Genomic DNA, 20,570 nt, shown 5'->3' on the forward strand with positions numbered 1-20,570 from the left:
ATAGAGGCCTGGGTTTATTTCTGGGCTCTCTATTCTGTTCCACTGATCTATATGTCTGTTCTTATGCCAGTACCAGACTGTTTTGATTACAGTGGCTTTGTAGTATTGTTTGATGTCTGGTATTGTGATTCCTCCTGCTGTGTTCTTCTGTCTCAAGATTGCTTTTGCTATTCGGGGTCTTTTTTGGTTCCATATGAATTTATGGAGTATTTGTTCTAGGTCTGTGAAATATGTCATTGGTATTTTAATAGGGATTGCATTGAATCTGTAAATTGCTTTGGGTAGTATGGCCATTTTGATGATGTTGATTCTTCCCATCCAAGAACATGGTATTTGCTTCCATTTATTTGTATCTTCCTTAATTTCTTTCTTCAATGTTATGTAATTTTCAGAGTACAGGTCTTTTATCTCTTTGGTTAAGTTTACTCCTAGGTACTTTATTTTTCTTGTTGCTATAGTAAATGGTATTTTTTTTGTCTCTGTCTCTGCTATTTTATTGTTGGTGTACAGAAATGCCTTAGATTTCTGTATATTTATTTTGTACCCTGCGATTTTGCCAAATTCACTTATTATATCGAGTAGTCTTTTAGTGGAGTTTATAGGATTTTCTAGGTATACTATCATGTCATCTGCATATAATGAAAGTTTTACTTCCTCTTTCCCAATTTGGATGCCTTTTATTTCTTTTTCTTGTCTGATTGCTGTGGCTAGGACTTCCAACACTATGTTGAAAAGGAGTGGAGAGAGTGGACAACCTTGTCTAGTTCCTGAGTTCAGGGGGAATGCTTTCAGTTTTTGTCCATTGAGTATGATGTTGGCCTCAGGCTTCTCATATATAGCCTTAATTATGTTAAGGTATGCTCCCTCTATTCCCATTTTGCTGAGTGTTTTCATCATAAATGGGTGTTGTACTTTATCAAATGCTTTTTCTGCATCTATTGATATGATCATGTGATTTTTGTCTTTCATTCTGTTTAGGTGATGTATTATATTTATTGATTTGCGAATATTAAGCCATCCTTGCATCCCTGGAATGAAGCCCACTTGATCATGATGTATGATCTTTTTGATGTATTGCTGGATCCTGTTTGCCAATATTTTATTGAGGATTTTAGCATCGATGTTCATCAGTGATATTGGCCTGTAGTTTTCTTTCTTTGTTGTGTCTTGACCTGGTTTGGGGATTAGGATAATACTGGCTTCAGAGAAAGAGTTTGGGATTTTCCCCTCTTCTTGGAATTTTCGGAACAGTTTGAGGAGGATAGGAGTTAGTTCTTCCCTGAATGTTTTGTAGAATTCGCCTGTGAAATCATCTGGTCCAGGGCTTTTGTGTGCAGGGAGATTTTGGATTACTGTTTCAATTTCCTTTTTTTGTTACTGGTCTGTTGAGACTTTCCACTTCTTCTTGATTCAGTTTTGGAAGGTTGTATGTTTCTAGAAATTTGTCCATTTGTTCTAGATTGTCAAATTTCTTGTCATACAGTTGTCTGTACTAATTTCTAACTATCATTTGTATTTCTGAGGTATCAGTTGTGATTTCTCCTCTTTCATTTCTGATTTTGTTTATTTGGGACTTCTCTCTTTTTTTCTTGATTAGACTCGCTAGAGGCTTGTCGATTTTGTTTATTTTTTTGAAGAACCAGCTCCTAGTTTTGTTGATCTTTTGGATTGTTTGTTTAGTCTCTATGCCATTTAGTTCTGCTCTGATCTTGATGATTTCGTTCCTTCTTCTTGCCCTAGGCTTTGTTTGTTGTTGTTGTTCTAGTTCTTGTAGTTTTATGGTTAGGTTTTTTATTTGAGATTCTTCTATCCTTTTCAGATATGCCTGTATTGCTATGAATTTCCCTCTCAGGACTGCTTTTGCTGTGTCCCACAGGTTTTGGGCTGTTGTGTGCTCATTATCATTAGTTTCTAGAAATTTCTTGATTTCTTCTTTGATGTCATTGTTAACCCATTCATTATTTAATAGCATGTTATTCAATCTCCATGAGTTTGGGTGTCTTTGATTTTTTTCTCTGAGGTTAATTTCTAGTTTCAAGGCATTGTGATCTGAAAAGATGCTTGATATGATTTCAGTTTTCTTGAATTTGTTGAGGCTTGTTTTGTGACCTATCATGTGGTCTATCTTTGAAAATGTCCCATGTGCACTTGAAAAGAATGTATATTTTGCTTCTTTGGGGTGAAAAGTTCTATATATATATCAGTTAGATCCATGTGGTTTAGTGTGTTGTTCAATGCCTGTATATCCTTGGTGTTTCTTTGCTTGGATGATCTGTCTATTGTTGATAATGGAGTGTTGAAGTCCCCTACTATGAGTGTGTTGTTGTTGATATCCTTTTTGTGGTCTTCTAGTATTTGCTTTATGTATTTGGGTGCTCCTATGTTGGGTGCATATATGTTTATCAAAGTCATATCTTCTTGATGGATTGTTCCTTTAAGTATTATGAAATGTCCTTCTTTGTCTCTTTTTATTGCCCTTGCTTTGAAATCCGTTTTGTCTGATATGAGGACTGCTACCCCGGCTTTTTTTTCCGGTCCGTTTGCTTGGAATATTTTTTTATATCATATTCTACACTCTTAAACCTACGTCACTTTAACAACATATGTATACAGTACTGCAAAATCCCGCGATAGAGCAAAAAATCCCGCGATACAGTGAGGCTGCGATAAGTCAATTGCGATAGTGACTACTGTAGTAATGAAGCAGACAACGCACACTGAGTTTCTACTAAATGCCAGGCTGTGCCAAAGCCCGTTCCATGCATTATCTTATCTAATTGTTACAGCAACCCTATAGGGTAGGGATGATAATTATCCCATTTTACAGATGAGGAAACTGAAGTTTAGAGGTGGCACATGACTTGCCTAATATACGATGCCTTCCAGGCACATAGATATTAGCACTGCCACATAAAGGCTATAGGAAAAACAAAAGTCCCAGTCAAGAGAAGCTATTGGGATAAAAGCTTTCTTCATCATCAAGAAATCAATGCAGTTCAGTTAGCTTAATGGAAAATATCATTACACATGGATTTCAAGGCCCAGATAATGACCCACTTTTTGAACCAATATTGGTTTTAACAATGTCCCAGTAAAACAGAAGACTCGGGCAGACTCTGAGTGGCTGTCCTATGAACAATATATACTTTTGTCTAAGTCTTCAGCAGAATTGGGGGGGTATTTGTCCATTAGGAGGAAGTAGATATTTTTGGTTTTTCTCTTATATGAGTGAATTCAGCTAAGACGTTTACAAGAAAAAGAATATTAAAACCACTTGTACTTCACTTTACATATCCAACAAGACTAATGACAAGTGACTTTTCTTATAAGAGATGTGCTTTCCCATCAATCTGGCCCTTGGTAAACAGTAACATCCTGACTCTTCAGATTAAGAACAAACACAAGTTGAAATAAAATATAATCATCAGTGTGAATGCTGATCTCTCTCATGCCCTCTCAGATAAATCCATTTTTCTCTCCTTTACTTTTTGACCAGGAGAAGAAATACCGCTTTCAAAATCAGGTAGACAAGATGAAAGAAAAGGTTAAGACTGTGGAGGAAAGGTCAAAAGAATTTGTTAACAGAGTGGAAGAAAAGAGTCATGATCTAATCCAAAAGTGGGAAGAAAAATCAAGGGAATTCATTGGCAACTTCCTAGAACTGTTTGGGCCTGACGGAACATGGGTATGTAATTATTTCCCTTGTTGCCACAGTAGCAGGGTTTTTAGTAACCACTTTTCATGTAACCACTCAAGGGTGTCTCTTACCTCAGTCCAATATGTGGCCTCCACTTTGAGCATCAATCAGCCTGGGTCACTTCAAGTTCATATTACTTCCTTATTTAGTTCCTGCTTTACCCCTCAATACACTACCTGATAGTACCCAAAGCCAGCTCTGGCCTCTTTCAATTTCTTGTTCAAAGCTTGAAGCTATGTGGTAATTGTTGAATGTTATTACTGCAGAAGTTGGTTCTGTAGCTCATCCCAGGCTCCCGGTTGGAGATGATGCAAAGCTTGGGAATAAGGGTGAACTGGGTCAGTGGCATCATGGAACTTGTGTTATAAAAGACTAACCAGCTCTTGGATCAACCAGGGGAGGAGAAGGCAAAAAGAAACGTAAGTGCCTTGGTCAGCTTTTGTTGGAACTCTCCTCTCTCATTGGTTGGGAGAGAGAGAAGAGGTAGGATTTTTCCTGCATCTGTGCCCATCATGCCCTGATTGCCCCCTTTTTTCCATGGCATGTATACATTGGCACTAAAGTCTTTGGGGGCTGAGACTACAATTTGAATCTTAAACCTGAAAGAGAACATGTTGAGGGGTCTCTTGCCTAGATTCCACGGAAAATTCTGAATGAAAACTATGAGAAGGGAAAAGAAAATTCTGGAAACCACCTTGTACTCCATTGGTATTTTCTATTGTGCATGCACTTCCAGAGTAAATAACCAGTATTGTCAGCAGAGTTAATGAGGGTTCTATGAAAGAAATACTTTTACAGCTAAGTTTCCTTTTCAAACAAAAAGAAATGATTCCATTTTATTTCCCTGATTTTAAGTAGCCTAGATTTCCTATTATGACATGAGAAGTCTCTAACAAAATCCACTTCGGCTTAATTATTTTATTGATGGGTTGTCACTCCTGCCTCTCTGCTCATTTGAGCTGGTTCATTATAGGATTATCTAAAAGTAAAACACTCAATTAGTAAAAGAAAAAGAACAATGTTTGAGAAGTTTGAAGAGATATTTTGCTTAAAGCCTAGCAGCCTATAAGTGATTGTAGAGGTGGATATTGTAGGCCAACCATCTCCTATTGGCTGAGTCTGCAAGGGACTGCTTGAACCCTTGTTGACTTCCGGGAAGAGACGGCAAGAATGGAGGAGCCACAGGCTGGAACCCTTTTCATTTTCCCTGGGCATGTTAAAGTGTTCACTCGGGCCAGTGTAATGCATAGGACATTATTAAGGGGAGAGCATAAAGATGAGGTGCAGACCTCGTTGTCTGGTATTCCATGATCTCTGTAACATAAAGCCTGAAGTTTCCCATTAATCTAATAAGTAATTGAATAGCTCACATTTTTTCACAACTAATTTTCAGGCTCTGAAGAAACAACTAGTAGTTTTTTAATGAAACCATGTAGTTTTTAATTTGCTTATAGGGATTCCGAAATGTGTCTCTGCTGAGAAGCTCTGCTGTTGTAACTCAAGGCGGTGGGGGTTTTCTCCATCTGCAGTGAGCAAAGGCAGGGAAGGAATAAAATTTCATAGAAATTTTCTGTACACTCCAGTCATTTCAGGCTCCCAGTGAAGATGAAATAGTAGTTGGAATTGTCCTAGGAGGATCTGGTGACAGTGAGCTGAGGTGATTTTTAAGAAGTGAAACCCAGCTTAGAGACTAGAGGTTTTTCTTTTTAAAACTTGCTATTAGTGTCAAAACCGTTATTAACATTAATTTACTGTATCAGCCAGACTTAGACATTCCTTTTTCCTGTTGACATTAAAAGTACAGGAATAGTTACAAGGATGTTAAACGCCAAGATAAGTAATTTGCTTTTCATGAATATGCTATTATTATAATAATTCCTTATTTGTGGATTTGGGACTGGAACTTATTTCTTAAAATAGAGGATTTGCATTATCTAAAATACAGTACTGGTACAAATAACTCAAACTTTAAAAGGCAAAAAATAGAAGGATTTAAGGCACAAAATTTGGTACAACAGGATTGGTAGGAGGCATAATATGTAGCTTATAGTGGGTATTCCATAAATGTCTCTAGACTGAATGAATGGATGAATGGATGTGTAATGAAGACCTATTTGTAGAACCTCCCAACATCTGCAAAGTACATGGTGAGGCCTGAATCTTCCATCGATCTGTATTGATCTATATAGAGAGCAGTATATACAAATAGATATGGTGCTGGAGACAAAGCTTGGTTCCAACTTGGTGTTTGGTGGATCAAACTGAGCAGGCAGACTTTGCTTGGCCCTCAACAAGGCTTCAAACTTTCTTTCAGGGAGGGCTCAAACTCTCTAGCTGTGGTGTCCACAGCACTCCCCACTGTTCCTTCCTGCTCCGTCCTCTAGCCTGGCCCACACAGTTAAGCTGCACACCTATCTTTAGGGAATATTTGTGTTTATTCCTCATGGCATAGAGTCTCCCCAGGTGACTTCATGTTTTTTCAGAACCACGATATAATATTCAAACCCTTACATTTCCATCTGAGTGGAAATTGGTAGTGGTGGTGGTAGTGGTCGTGGTGATGATGATGATGATGATAATGATGTTACATTCTGGAGGTTGTATGGCAGGTTAAACTCTTTTTCCAAAGTCCTTTATATCTATTCTACCCATTTGTAACCACACAAGAACGTAATATTACAACTGTGTTATAGATAAAGGAACAAAGGGCTAGAAAAATTGTGAAGCTTTCCTGTGGTCTCACAGAGTTTGGATCTACTGGGAGAGAGTCTAGGGCCAAGCTCTTTCTCCCAGCCAGCACCCTGTCCTTTGTGATAGGAATGTCCACAGGATGCAGTCACTTTGCTTCACTTCAGAGTATGGCATTGTGGAGAAACTGAGGTCTCCGAAAAACCTCCAAGATTTTGTGAGAAAGCCGTTTGCCAAAATGGTACTTTAGGCCAGGTCATCTAGATTCAGGAAATGTTCTGTCAGCATTCTTCCTAAGCAAGCCAAGATCGTGGTGCCCATGGCTCTATTCATCATCTGTTGGTGTGTAATAAATTACACCAAACACTTAGTGACTCAGAAACAACAAACATTTTTTATCTTACACATTCTGTGAAGGTCAGGAATCAGGAAGCAGTTTAGCTGGATGGTTATGATTTAGGGCTTCTCACGAAGCTGTAGTCAAGATGTCAGCTGGAACTGCAGCCATCAAGGGCTGGAGTGTTCTCTTCAGCACTTACTCACATGACTGTTGACTGGATACCTCACCACATGGGCCTTTGCACAAGACTGCCCAAGTACCCTCATGGCATGACAGCTTCCTTCTCTCAGAATGGGTGACAGAGGAAGAGTGATCCAGACAAAGCTACAGTCTTTTAAAAATGGTTTTAGAAATTTTTAAATAACAGTTGCTATACAATATTATATTACTTCCAGGTGTACAACAGTGATGAGACGTTTATATACCTTACAAAGTGATCACCCCAATAAGTCTAGTACCCACTTGACACCACAGAGTTTTTACAATAGTATTGACTATATTCTGTATGCTGTAACTCTACATCCCCATGACTATTTTTATAACTGGCAATTTGTACTTCCTAATCCCTTCACTTTTTTCACCTGTCCCTCCTCTGGCAGCCATCAATTTGTTCTCTGAATCTATGACTTTGTTTCTGTTGTATTTTCTGGCTGGGTTGGGGGAGGGTGCAACAAAGGAGACAACCGTCTTGACCCTTGCCCTGAAACTAGTCAATCCAGTTCCTCCCTGTATGTCCCTGTCACTTTTTGAGCTGCTGCGCCTGCACTGGAGCCCAAAAAGCAAGTGAGTTTGTGAGCAAATGAGTCTGTGTGGAGGCCCCTCAAGAGGACGCCTCAGTCTCCAGCAGCCCTCCTTCTCATTCGGACACAACCTCCACTGTCTTTCACAGCCAGATGTTATGGGGGCTCTTCTCCCCAGCACTGGCGCCCTGAGCTGGGGAGCCCTTGCTCCTCAAGGGGGACCCCTGCAGCTGAGATATCATTCTTCCTCCCAATTCTTAATAACCACACTGAGTGTGGGACCTGCCCATTCCAAATCTCCACCCCTCCTACTAGTCTCGGTGTGGCTCCTTAGTTATAGGACTTCTATTCAGCTAGGCTTCAGGTAGTTCTCAAAGATGGTTGTTCTGTAATATAGCTGTAATTGTGATGTGGTCATGGGAGGGAGCGAGCACAGTATTTACCTACTCTGCCCTCTTGACTCGAAGTCCAAAAGCTATAGTCTTTTATGACTTAATAACACAGGCGAGAAACATCATCTCTGCCATATGCTCTTGGTCACGGAGACTAATCTTGGTATATTTTGGGAGGACAATATACAAGGACATGAATACCAGGAGGTGGTAGGGCCATCTTGGCAGCTGGCTAGCATAATTGCTTTTGAGAATCTGAAGCAAGTAATCTAGTTCTCAGTCACTATAATGCATTATCTGTTCCCATTTATTTAGTCTGATTCATGGATGATCAGAGCACAACATATTTTTCAATCTCATGACCTACCACTCTACTTATTTAGCTACAGTCATGCACCGTGTAGACATTTCAGTCAATGATGGACTACATATATGATGGTGGTCTCTTAAGGTTATAACACAGATGAAAAATTGCTATCACCTGGTGACATCATAGCCATTGTAGCACAGTGCATGACTCATGAGTTTGTGGTGATGCTGATGTAAACAGACCTACTGTGCTGCCAGTTATATAAAAGTATAGCGGAAGCCCTGGCTGCTGTGGCTTAGTGGATTGAGTGTCGGCCTGTGAGCCAGGTGTCGCTGGTTTGATTCCCAGTGAGGGCACATGACTAGGTTGCACGTCAGGTCCCCAGTTAGGGGCATGAGTAAGAGGCAACCACACAGTGATGTTTCTCTCCCTCTCTTTCTCCTTTCCCCTCTCTCTAAAAATAAAATAAACAAACAAATAAATAAATTATTAAAAAAAAAAAAGTATAGCGGACTTCCAGCCAAGATGGCAGCATAAGCAGACATGCTGCACCTCCCTCACAACGAAGAAGGAATTTCCAACCACTTCAAAACCAAAAAAAAAAAAAAAAAAAAAAACAACAGAAGATCCAGAAAAATCATACTGCATGGAAGTTCAACAAACAAAGAAATAAAGAAGAAATACCCAGCCAGATAGGTTAGGAGGGGGTGGATACGGGATGGAGAGAGCGAGGTGCTGTGCCACGGCAGCACCTGCAGGGGTGGTGCTTGGCGGCAGCAGCAGTGTCTGGTGGCGGCGGCAGCGGGACTGTACTGCAGTCATACATTTTAAACCTGGGAAGCAATCCCAGCCCCAGCCTGTAACCCAAGCAGAGCTGCAGAGAGCAGCCTTCGCAACAGAGATCTGGTATTACCTCTCTTCGGAGGGGGTGTTTCTTTGAAAGACTACATCAAGGGAGGGGCTTTACAGAAGTTAAATTTTGAAGCTTCATTGCTGTGTTGGAGGCAAATGTTTACTTCCAAGGTATTAAGTGGCAAGGAGCCAGGATCAAGGGAGCTGAATCAGCTTTCAGGGATAGGTTTTGGGGTCGTGCCTTTGTAGAGAAGGTTTGTTGTTTTTGTTTGAAGTGTCTGAATTTTCAGAGCAGACACATTCTATTTATCAACATTAGTACCCCGGCCACATATGCTGTTCTTAAAAAAAAAAGAAAAACCATTATGTATCATTTTGAATGATCTGCCACTATATCCCTTCATTGATTGAACACAGAGAATCATTTCCTATTTGAATTGAAAGTGGGTCTATTCTGTTTTACCACGTGAGCATAGACCCTTTCCTTGGAGCACCAGGAGAGATGACCGTAAGTCAGGTGCAGGTTTCTAGTTCATCCTGGACCACAAACTCCCTCTGCCTCAATCCAATCAGTCTGGTGGGTCCCTATGCCAACCAAACAGGCCTTTGCCATCTGATTTTTAAGATTACCTTAAAAAAAAAAAGACTGATGGCGTGTTTGTTTATTTGGAAAGAACATATTTACGTGATATGAGGTCCACTGTTGATTGTCAGATGCAGGGGGTAGAGGGGTGTGTAAAATGAGCAAAGGGTATCAAAAGGTACAAACTTCCATTTATAAAATAAAAAAGCCTTGGGGATGTAATGTACAGCATGATGACTACATTTAATACTGTATTACATATTTGGAAGTTGCTAAGAGAGTAGATTTTAAAACCTCTCATCATACAAAATTTTGTAACTATGTATGGTGCCAGATGTTAACTAGCCTCATTGTGGTGACCATTTCATAATATATACAAATAGTGAATCATGTTATACACCTGAAAGTAATATATGTCAGTTATACCTCAATTAAAAAATAAATGTGAGCATAGACTTTTTCCTCTGTTGTTTACTCGTGTAGCCTTAAGGTTTAGATTAATGCCTGAATCATACATAGCGTGCTATCAGTAAATATTTGTTCAAAGAATGAATCTTTGGTCAATTTTCAGACTCTTCATGCCAGGAAAATCTTCCATGATAATTTGTAATAAACAAAATGTTCTTTTTAACTTCTATCATGGAAATACTCTACACCATGCTAGAAAAAGAATCCCACTTTGTGTGATGTATATACAGACATGCATATATAATGGGATATTATTTCTATCTGCCACATTTTGTTTGTCTATTCACCCACTGTTGGATATTTGGATTGTGTCCGCCTATTGGCTCTTGTGAATAGGGCTGATATAAACATGGATGTACAAATATCTGCTTAAGTACGTACCTACTTCCAATTCTTCAGGGTCTATACCCAAAAGTGTGATTGCTGAATCATATGACGATTGTAGGTTTTGTTTTGTTTTTTGAGGACGTGCCCTACTCTTCCCACAGTGGTTGCGCCATTTTACATTCTCACCATAATGCACGAGGGTTCTAATTTCTCTATATCTTCTCTAGTACTCTTGTTTTTTTTTTTTTTTGTATTTTTGTAATAGCCATCCCAATGGTACTGTTCATTTTAAAGAATGTTTTGATTTTGAGACAATACACAATTCAGTTTGTAGATTTGAATTAGATTTCCCACTTGAGCCTTTTGACAGTGGTTTCAAAAATTTGTCTTCCAACAAATGCACAAGTAAAACATGAATAAACATGGAAAGCTTCTTATTATGAGAGTCTAATTACAGAGAGTTGGTCAGGAGAAGGGGCTCATTTCCTGGCTGGTAGCCTGGGGTAAGTTCCTTTGCCTCTCAGCCACCTGCTATGGTTATTGGGAAGATGAAATTGTTTTATACTTAAAATCCTTCACCAATGCCCCTGGCAGGCACATGCCAGGCACTGTAAGTGTTAGTTGTTTGTTGACTTGACCACAACTGAAACTCTTTGCTTGAGTTTGAGTTCCGTTGTTTACCAGAGGTCCAAGCCAGATATAACTAGGATATTTTTCATTTCTTGTTTGGCAGCTTTGATGGGATATATCTGATATACTGAAACCTTTAAAGGTATTTGTCATGCCATTTACTGCCTCAGTAAATGTTAAGAACTTCTTAAAAGGAAAAACTTCGTAGGAGGGGGGGAAATACTTTCATATGGACAGGACTGTAAATGGGACTATTTTCTTGAGAGAAAACTTTATAAATGGAAACCTCTTAATACAGTAAAAGTCTGAATTTAAATACCTTTTCTCTTTGAAAATGCCATGCCAGGGTCTTCATTATTTGTTATATTTTAAAGTGCTTTTCTTCCCAGGAAGCTCGTTGCAAACTGTCTCCTGACCCGATTCAATTCAGCTTCTTTGTAGGGGAACTGCCCTTCACAATGCATCAGTAACAGATCAGAGAGCTTGCAAATCAAGACCCAGAGTTATTATGCACAGATATCACATTTTATGAAGTGTGACACCATTGTTTATCATTAAAGATTCAAATGATTTCATCCCCTTAGGCAGAACGTTCTCAGTTATGAGCTTGAGTCAAATACAGTAGACAAGTTGCAGATTCCTTAGAAAGTGGGCTTCTAATGGAAATGCTGACAATCCATTAACAGCAGGAGGGCTAATGGGTGCCACTAAAATTATACTTAAAGATTACAGTAATAAAATACATATTTTAAAGTGCATGCTCGAAGTTCAAGGATATTTTTTTATGTTGCTGTTAATAATAGGCCACCCTATCCTTTTGGCATTTGATTTTGTGTCATAAATGTGCTTAATCTATAGCAGTTTTTTTTTGTTTGATTCTGAGAGAAGTTGGGTCTTTTGGCAGAGTTATCAATACTTTTAACGGAAGGTGAATAATTGGTGTACTTGTAAAATTGTGGAATTTTAAATCTGGAAAGAATCTTGGTGATCAGCAAGTCATCACTATTACATCTGCTAGAGGAGACTTGAAATTCTAAAGAGTAATGAGCTTGAGTTTATAAAGGGAAAGTGAATGCTGGGGGGGACTGAGGCTGTGCCTGAGGCCTTAATATTTTCTCACGTTATTATAGCAATGCCCTTTAGCCTAATCTTGCCTCAGTCTTTTCTTTTTCTCCCTATTACTGTTTTATGATGATAAAAGTAATATATGTTCATTACAGAACTATTAGAAAATGGAGAATAAAAAGAGACTAAAAGTCACCTGCAGACTCAGCACCCCCAGAGTCGTCCCTGTTAATATTTTGGGGGTAATGCCCCAATCTACTTCCCATCTACATGTACAGGGTAGGGCAAACGTAGCTTTACAGATGTGAGTACATGAGACACAGTTTATTCTTGAATTATTATTAATTAATTATTGTAGTATTTTTAAATAAGAAAGCCTGGCCATAATGCCTATAAAAACAACTGTAAACCTACTTTTGCCCCATCACTGTATATATTACCTTTTACAAAATTGGGATCGTGCAGAACATACTGTTCTAAAATAATTTTTACTTTGTAATAGCTCATGAACATTTTCTCACATTATTAAATATTCTTTAAGGACTTGGTTTTCATCGGCCACTTAGTATATCCTTTCAGTTATGCAAGAATTTCTGTCACCTATTTAGGGAGTTTGCAGTTTTGTGTGTTAAGACACTGCACTGAATATCCATGGACAGAAGAAATATTTACTTCCATCTCTGATGATCTCCCCAGGGAAAGAGTTTCTACTTCCATCTCTGATGATCTCCCCAGGAAAGTTTCTGCACCTATTTCCAAGTTGCCCCTCAGAAAAACACTATTTTACCCTTTCACTGGCAGGAACATAAGTGTGGTCTTTTTCCTGAACTCTCACCAACACTGGCCATTGCAATTTTTAAAAAAATCTTGGGAGAGTGATATCAATAAGATGGTGACATAGGTCGTTACTGACATTGTTCCCCCTCACAAGAACTAACACAACTATTCAAGGACAAGACACCTCTGGGAGAATCCTAGAACACATGGGTGAGGCTGAAGCACCCCCTGCACCACTGAGACCAAGACTGACCACATTAGAAAGGTTAGGGGAGCAGCTGCTTGCTAACCAATTGCCCCACCCCCACCCCCAGGCTAGCATGGCACCATGCCAAGAGGTCTCCCCTGAGTCTATGATTTTTTCAGTGGAAGTAGAGCCCAGGGTGGACATCCAGCTCCCCCGTCATTGCAGGTCACTTCTTGGGAGCCCCCACTCCAGTCTCACCCCACAGGGGAATCTTCAGGGCTTGACCAGCAGATTTACTGGTTCGGACTAGTACTTGAGTGCTGTAGGCAGGGATTTGGTCTGCCAAGATCAGAGTGTTGATTGTTTCAAGCCTCTTCTCTGTCACAATCTTTAAGATCTCCAAAAATAAAAATGAAATGGAAAAAAACTTAAATTATAACCCTGAATCCTCCTTCATCTCCCTCAATGTCCCCCTTCCCACCAAATCCAACCAAAAGAAGGTAGAATAAAACTGACTGGTAATGGTAAATATATAGTCAAATTTGGATTCTGTAATGTGGTAAGGGTGATGTGTAAATCACTTACAACTCAATTTTAAAAGTTAGAAAACAAACGTAGTAAAAATAACCAGAATTACAACAATCTGTTATTGTTTACATAATAAAAACATATGTTAACTGTAACATCAATAGCCTAAAATGTGAGGGGGAGGAGAAGTGAAAGCCTAAAGTTTAGGAATTTCATTGAAGTTATCAGTTTAAAATAGGGTGTTATAATGTTAACCTGTTCTATGTAGGCCTTGAGGTAGCCCCATGGGAACAATATGTAGCAATTACACAAAAGAACATCAAAACACAGAACTATATACCTCAAACTTAAGAGTGCCATATGTCAACTATACCTGGAAAAAAAATTTAAGTTGGGAGGATTAAAAAATCTTTAACAATCTGATATATAAAAAAATCTCACTTCAGTCATTTTGCATTTGTTTGTTCACTGATGCCAAACAATTTCTATGTTCATTTTTAAGGCTTGTGAATTGCATATATATGTCATATGCTCCTTTTTCTATGAAGTCTTTTTACCTTCTTTTTTAAAGTTTTTAAGCTTTGTTTATATACTAAAATCCACAATTTGAAGTTAAATGTCTCAAATTTTTTCCATGTTTTTCTTTTTACATGTGTCATAATGGCTTTTTTTAGGTTCAGAACTTTTTATTTTAATTTTTTTATGCGCACCCCCAGGACATACTTACTGATTTTAGAGAGACAGAAAGGGAGGGAGAGAGGGAAAGAAACATCGATGTAAGAGAAACATGGATCAGTTGCCTCTTGTACATGCCCAGACCGGGACCAAAACCGCGACCTTTCAGTTTACGGCATGATGCCCCAACCAACGGAGCCACACTGGCCAGTGCAAGGTTCAGAAATTCTTAGATAGCCAAACATTAGTTTTTTTCCTGTATGGTTTCTTTCCTTGCTTTTATGCTCACACCCAAAGATGTTTCTAAAACACCAATCTGATTATAACCCTCCCTTGACCAAAATCTTCCAGGGGCTTCTGGGGAAAAAAAATCCAACCTCCTCTTGGTGGTCCAGTCTCAGGCTGTGCCTCCTAACAGGCGTTCGTGCTGAGTATTCTCTACTCAGCTCCCTCTACCCGCACACGGCTCCCTCTCCACCTAACCCCTCTCCCTGTGCATAACTGAAGCCCTGGCTCAGACATGACCACCTCCTGTTCAGCACCTGCTCCCAAGAGGATTTAGTAGGGTTTATACAATGAGTAACTCAAACAATGAGCAAAGTCTAAAATCACTAATAGGAGAATTGGTTCTTGGAGTCCGTTTAGGATCAAAAGATTGGACAGAGCTGCTGGGAGCTGCGTCTTGGTGAGGAGCAAAGGAGAGGGATGAGGGAAGAGAGCATGTGCAAGGTGCTCAGAAGCGGATGCAACAGAACTGGGGGAGGGGCATGCCACAGGCAAAGAGCAGGAGGTTAGATCTGCTGGTGGCTCTGGGAGGCCTGACACGCAGGGGCTTGGGGCCAGGACTGGGCTGCTCAGAAGGGCAGTGTCGTGGAAGGGCTTGGTCCCCAAAGCACCAGGCAACAGTCACCTGAGGTCCCAGACTGGCGAATCCATTTTAACACCCAAATCTCCTGCACCCCCACAGTCCCCCACACCAGCAAATGGCGGCACCAGCTTTCTAGTTTCACAGACTACGAGCTGGAGTCACTTGATTCCCCTTCCTCCCACATCCCACATCCCACATCCCATCTGTCAGCAGTCCTGTTGGCTCTGCCCTCGACATGTAGCCAGACCACAAACTGCATGACTCCATTTAGATTTTTCAACACAATAGAACAGAAACCAGGTCTGTTGCCAGAGGCACTGATGGAACGTTCTTATAATGTCTTTGTGGTGGTAATCACACAACTGTAGGCATGTATCAAAACTCACAGAACTGCGTGCTAAAAAGTTTTACTTTAAATAAATGGTATGTTAATAAAATTATGGGAAAAGTACATACCGGGACTCCCAGCATTTCTCAGCATCCTCGTGGCCATCACCCTGGCACAAGGCACCGCCCGGTCTTGGATTTCTGTTGCCAAGGGCTCCCTGCTGTTCTCCCCACCCTGCCCTCGCTCCGCTGTAATCTGCTCCCAGCACAATAGCCACATGGTCCTTCAAAGCAAAAGTCAGTTGTTACTCTTTTGCCCAGAACTCCAGAGGTTTCTCTTCTCAGACTAAAGGCCAACATTCTCCCATGGCCACCGAGACCCTACATGACACAGTTCTCTGTGACTTTCTGGTGACTTCCCTCTAACTGCATCCCCCCATGCCCCTCCTCACCCAGGTGACTCCACCAAAGTCCCCATAGCCTCCTTGTTCGTCCTTGCACATGAACTGTATGCTCCCTTCTTGGGGTTCTCTGTCTGGAATGCACTCCCTCCTAACGGTCCTTCATGTGGCCTCCTCCCTCATATCTTTCAGGTCTTTGCTCAGATAGCACCTTCTCAGTGTAGCCTCCCTTGAGCCCCCTATTTACAGTCGCAGCCCACTTGTCCCCAGGCTCACATCTCTCTCTCATTGTTTTACTTGCTCTCCTGTGTCATTTTTATTTTTCTCAGACTGTAGTTCCATGTGACATCCTCCATATTTTGTGGAGCTGGTTTGTGAGATTCCTCCTTATATACTTCCGGTACCTAGAACGTTGCTATGTGCCCGGCAAGTACCAGACACCTGCTTAGATTTCGTAGATGGAGGAGAAGGCAGCATGAAGGAAAGCATGCTGGGCAGCAGCAGTGATGTGCTCTGACATGTCAGCAGCTCGCTGGGCCTGAATTTCACGCAGTTCCTCCCTAGAGAGTGTCTTGGCCCACATGGGCTGTAGAACGAGTTTGCGTGGGAGTACAGGCATTTGGGGTGGTGGCTCCCCTTCTCGTTTTTCCTTTCTATTTTTCTGCCATCTCAAATGGTTTGACTAACAGATGTCTTTTCTAAATTCCCCTCCAGAAGCAGATGTTCCAGGAGAAGAGTAGCCGGATGCTGCAGGTCCTGTCCCCGAAGCAGAGTCCTGTGAACAGCCCGACCAGGAGCCGGTCTCCTTCCCGCTCCCCATCGCCCACCTTATCATGGCTCCCGAACAAAAGCTCACCCCCCTCCTCACCCAAAGCTGCCTCAGCCTCCATCAGCAGCCTGAGTGAGGGGGATGAGGATGAGAAGTAAAGGCTGAGGGCAAAAGGGCCACACCACACAGGCTGGGGAGGACGGTAGGGACACTGGGGATGCCTGGGTGGTGTTGGAAGAGCAGTAGTCACAGGAGCTTCAGCTCAGGAGGAAGACCCTGAACTCTGCTAACGGAAGGCCTTAGGACCAGCTCTCCCTCATTCTCCACCTAGCCCAGCACCTGGGCTCTGCCAGGAGGTTTCCAGGCAGACCACCTATACAAACCTTCTTAGCGTCATTTAGAATCACTCTACTTTAACTAAGGAAAGACACAGAGCACCCCTGGGAGGCTTGCAGCAAGGGGGGTGCCTTGTGCTTTGGTCCTTACACCTACCCCCACCACATGCACCACCTGTGGAAGTGGCTGTTCCCTCAACCCACTACTTCTGGCTCCTAAGGGCCTTGCACGTTGCCTCCTGCCACCCAAGCTCTGTCAGAAAAAAACCTGTCCCCAGTAGAAACAGTTGAGTCAAAGGCAAATACCAACCTTCTCAGTTTAGCTACTGAGACCTGACATTGCAATGTATCACTTCTTTCCAGCTCCCGAAGTGTGGCGCATAGATGAAGCCTTATTTAGGCCAGATATATAAAAGGTCATCTACTGTGACCCTTAATTTCTTATTCAAAGGACAATTTTGTCAAGGAAAGGGGCCATGTAAAGCCTCATGTGCTCCTGATTGTACTCTTTCATTGTTTTGATTTGTTTTCTTGAGTTACTTTAATGTGTGGGGAACGCATCAAAGAAAAACATCCCACATAAGAAAGGAAAGAGGAGCTGCTTTGCTTTGGCTCCAAGTTTAGCAGATGGTAGACATCTCCTAAAGCTTTTCCTTGAAGGATGCTATTATGGAATGGCTTTCCCCATTTCTGACCAGTTAAGGTTCATAGACCTCAAGTAACAGTTTGATGTACCAAACTACGTAGCATACCAATAGGGGGTGCTACCTGCACGTATATGTTCTATTACATGCCATCCAGGGTGCAGACCATTTGCAACCTGAAAATAGAGTTGGTGGCATTTTACAATATACTCTTTTCCTGCTCTCCCTCTAATAACCGTGCTGAAATCCTTGATCTTAAGGACTGTCTGGTTCCCTTGTGACTTCGGCACTTTTTTCAAAAAGCTCATCCTGGATTCCTGTAGAACTGGCTTACACCAACGAGGAAATGAGATATGTTGTTCCCATGGCCTACCATGATATTTTTGAGCAAAGGCAGGGCTCTGAAGAGTTTCAGGGAGCACTGTGGGAGCCCCGGTTCTGAGCTCAGCATCTGAATGGAGTAGGGAGGATTGTAGTTATCCCTGGCCCTAGTTTTGTTAAATGAGATGCAGACCCCAAGCGTTCCTGCTGCGTTGTTGAAGTTACTGTCCCCTCATCACAGGAAGGAAGTGAGCAGGTAGATTGAAGGTGTAGAACCACACTCTTGGGCAGAAGAGGCACTGCCTGGCTGTCCCAGTAAAGCCAGAAACAGAGGCCTGGACCAGCAACTTGTAGGCAGAGCCCAGCATCTCTTGTGACAGAAACACCCCTTTTCAGAGGCCTTGGGAACCAGCCTTCTGGGTGACAAGTGGGGCAAGCAGTGAAGGAAGGTGTGGTGTGTCTTGCCCCCTTGTGTTGGGGTTGAACTACCTCTTTGCCCCCCTGGAGATGAGTGGTGTTTATTGGGAAATGAAACCATGCCTATTCCTGGCACTTCCTTCAGAATTCTGTCAAGTACTCATGTGGGACAGAGAGCTGGCAGGAACATGGCATTGTGAGAAGAAAATCTGTTTTTGCAGTCAAGGCCTAGAGCATTGCTGTGCAGAGAGAGCAAGGCCCGTTTAGTCTTTCTCTTCAGTCATGTACTCAGGGGAAAGTGGGCACATATGGCTGCCACTTCAGCTGGGTGACACATAGGAGTGAAAGGATGAGGAGATCAGCTGGGCAAAGCAAGGTGGCAAGAATAAAGGAAGAGAAAAGAGGTGACTGAAGAGAGGCCCAGGGCAATTTTATCTAAATGCTGCTCTGGGGCAAATAGTGTGGGGTTGATTTATGAGGCTCATTATAACTTTGCAGGGCTTATACCCCATACTGACAGGTGCCACTAATATGACGCAGATTCAGTGCCATCACAGCTGCCAATTATGGGAAATGTCAATGTCTGGGATAGTCCAGAGATAGGCCAAAACAACCCACATGCAGGTTCTAAATCTCACCTCTGTCCTCCTGATCTCTAACAATACCTACTAAGGCTACAAGACTACTGAGAAGGAATTGGGAGGGTGAATTCTGTGACCCAACATTTGATGCTTCCTGGCTACCAATTTCTCTGAGCTACCCTCCATTCCTAGGAGGAGATGGGGTTGCTCTATTTGGGCCAGCCAGTCAACAGTAATGGCCCAGACTGAGTGAGGCTGCAGTGAGAGATAGACAACGTATGATGCAAGCTTGGGGAGGGAAGCCAGCAGGAATGATAAAAAAGCAAGGAACAATTCTTTTGCTCCAGAAAGGGAGGGAAACTTTAAACTGAGGACAGGAGAGCATGCTACTTAGGGTTCTGGAAGGGGGCAGGTTAAATGATGATGGGCAACAACAGGGCAGAAAGAAGGTAGGGGTGGAAGAATAGGTACTCTCCACTCATTTTCAAGTGTCACACACCACCCCCCAACAAGTGAAGAAGGCAAGCTTCCTTTCATGAAGCCCAAAGTCAGCGGGTACCCATGTGGGATGTGGGTCCCCTGCCCCTGGCTTCCAGATTTCAGCACTTCATTAGCTGCCATACACCCTTCTCCTGGGAACCCTGAAAACAAATGTTCACCCTTCCACCAGCTGAGAACGCGGGGGACTTGTAATGTCATGGTCACATTGAATGGCTCGTTTGTGGGAAGCCAGCTCCCATGTGCCAGGACTTTACAAAGGTAAAGGGAACCAACCTCAAGAAGAGTGACCCCAAGACAACGCGGCCTTCTGACCTGCTCTGAAGGGAAGAGACACAGCTGCAGGATTGCAATCTTGCTCCACGCCTTAGGCAGTAGTTCCTGTAAGTCCATCCTTGGAGGGAGGAGCAGGAAGAGTGCGCATTTGTTTTCTCTCCATCTTCAGGCCTCACTTGAGCACCCAGCCGCACCCCAGGACAAGATGCAAGATGGCGGCATAGATGAAACCGAGTCTGAGGAGCCCAAATGCACCAGAGTTGTTCCTGTGTCTGAGGCATTCACTCAGTACCAGTTTTGGCTGTTCTGTTTTTTTAGAAGATCCAGTTTGGGCTGTTCTGTTTTTTTTAGAAGATAAGTTCATAACGCATTCGCAACTTCTCTTCTTTTAGACTTTACAATTTGTTGTGTCACTACAATGTGTTCCGAGACAAGCCATAAGAAGAGCATACCTACTGTGCATATGAGGCAAGATGACGATGACTCACCTAAGTTCAAGTACCACCTTAAGCCCAAGCATTTGCTCTGGTGCTGAAATCGGTCCTCAATCCCACCCCAACGCAACCCTTATGCTCCATACCCACCCCTGCTCTCAAACGGAACACAGAGTTTCCAACTTCTTTGTAAATAAAAGAGAAGCAGAATTGCACTTTCGCTTGTTGTGTTAGGTTTGTGAAAATGCATGTGTAGCAGCTTTCTCGGCTCTGACCAGCTGTGTCCCCAGCACTTAAGAATCGCACTGCACTGTGCACCACGGGGCAGATTCTTGCAGTTTTGCCGAAGAGCCCATGACTTAAGAGCTAGTTAAGGACAGACCCACCTGGAGGGGAGGCCATCTGAGCAGTCCACCCAGGACCCTGGTTTGTAGGGTCCC

General features: G+C 42.1%; 1 protein-coding gene across 3 annotated transcripts in view; it reads left to right on the forward strand.

Annotated features, from left to right (window-relative positions):
- The window catches only part of PCYT1B (phosphate cytidylyltransferase 1B, choline), a 102,560-nt gene extending 82,215 nt beyond the window's left edge, over nt 1–20,345 (forward strand). For 2 of the 3 annotated variants that reach the window (XM_090264961.1, XM_090264959.1), the window contains exons 7-8: nt 3,497–3,685; nt 16,570–20,345. In XM_090264961.1, coding sequence (XP_090121087.1) covers nt 3,497–3,685; nt 16,570–16,782 — 402 coding nt within the window. In that variant the 3' untranslated portion in view covers nt 16,783–20,345. The remainder of the gene's footprint in view (nt 1–3,496; nt 3,686–16,569) is intronic. The other variant, XM_090264960.1, reaches the window with a different exon arrangement.
- Nucleotides 20,346–20,570: the final 225 nt, after the last annotated feature.

This window comes from Furipterus horrens, unplaced genomic scaffold (genome assembly GCF_987537825.1).
Source record: "Furipterus horrens unplaced genomic scaffold, mFurHor1.1.pri manual_scaffold_17, whole genome shotgun sequence".
In the NCBI taxonomy this organism is placed as follows: domain Eukaryota; kingdom Metazoa; phylum Chordata; class Mammalia; order Chiroptera; family Furipteridae; genus Furipterus; species Furipterus horrens.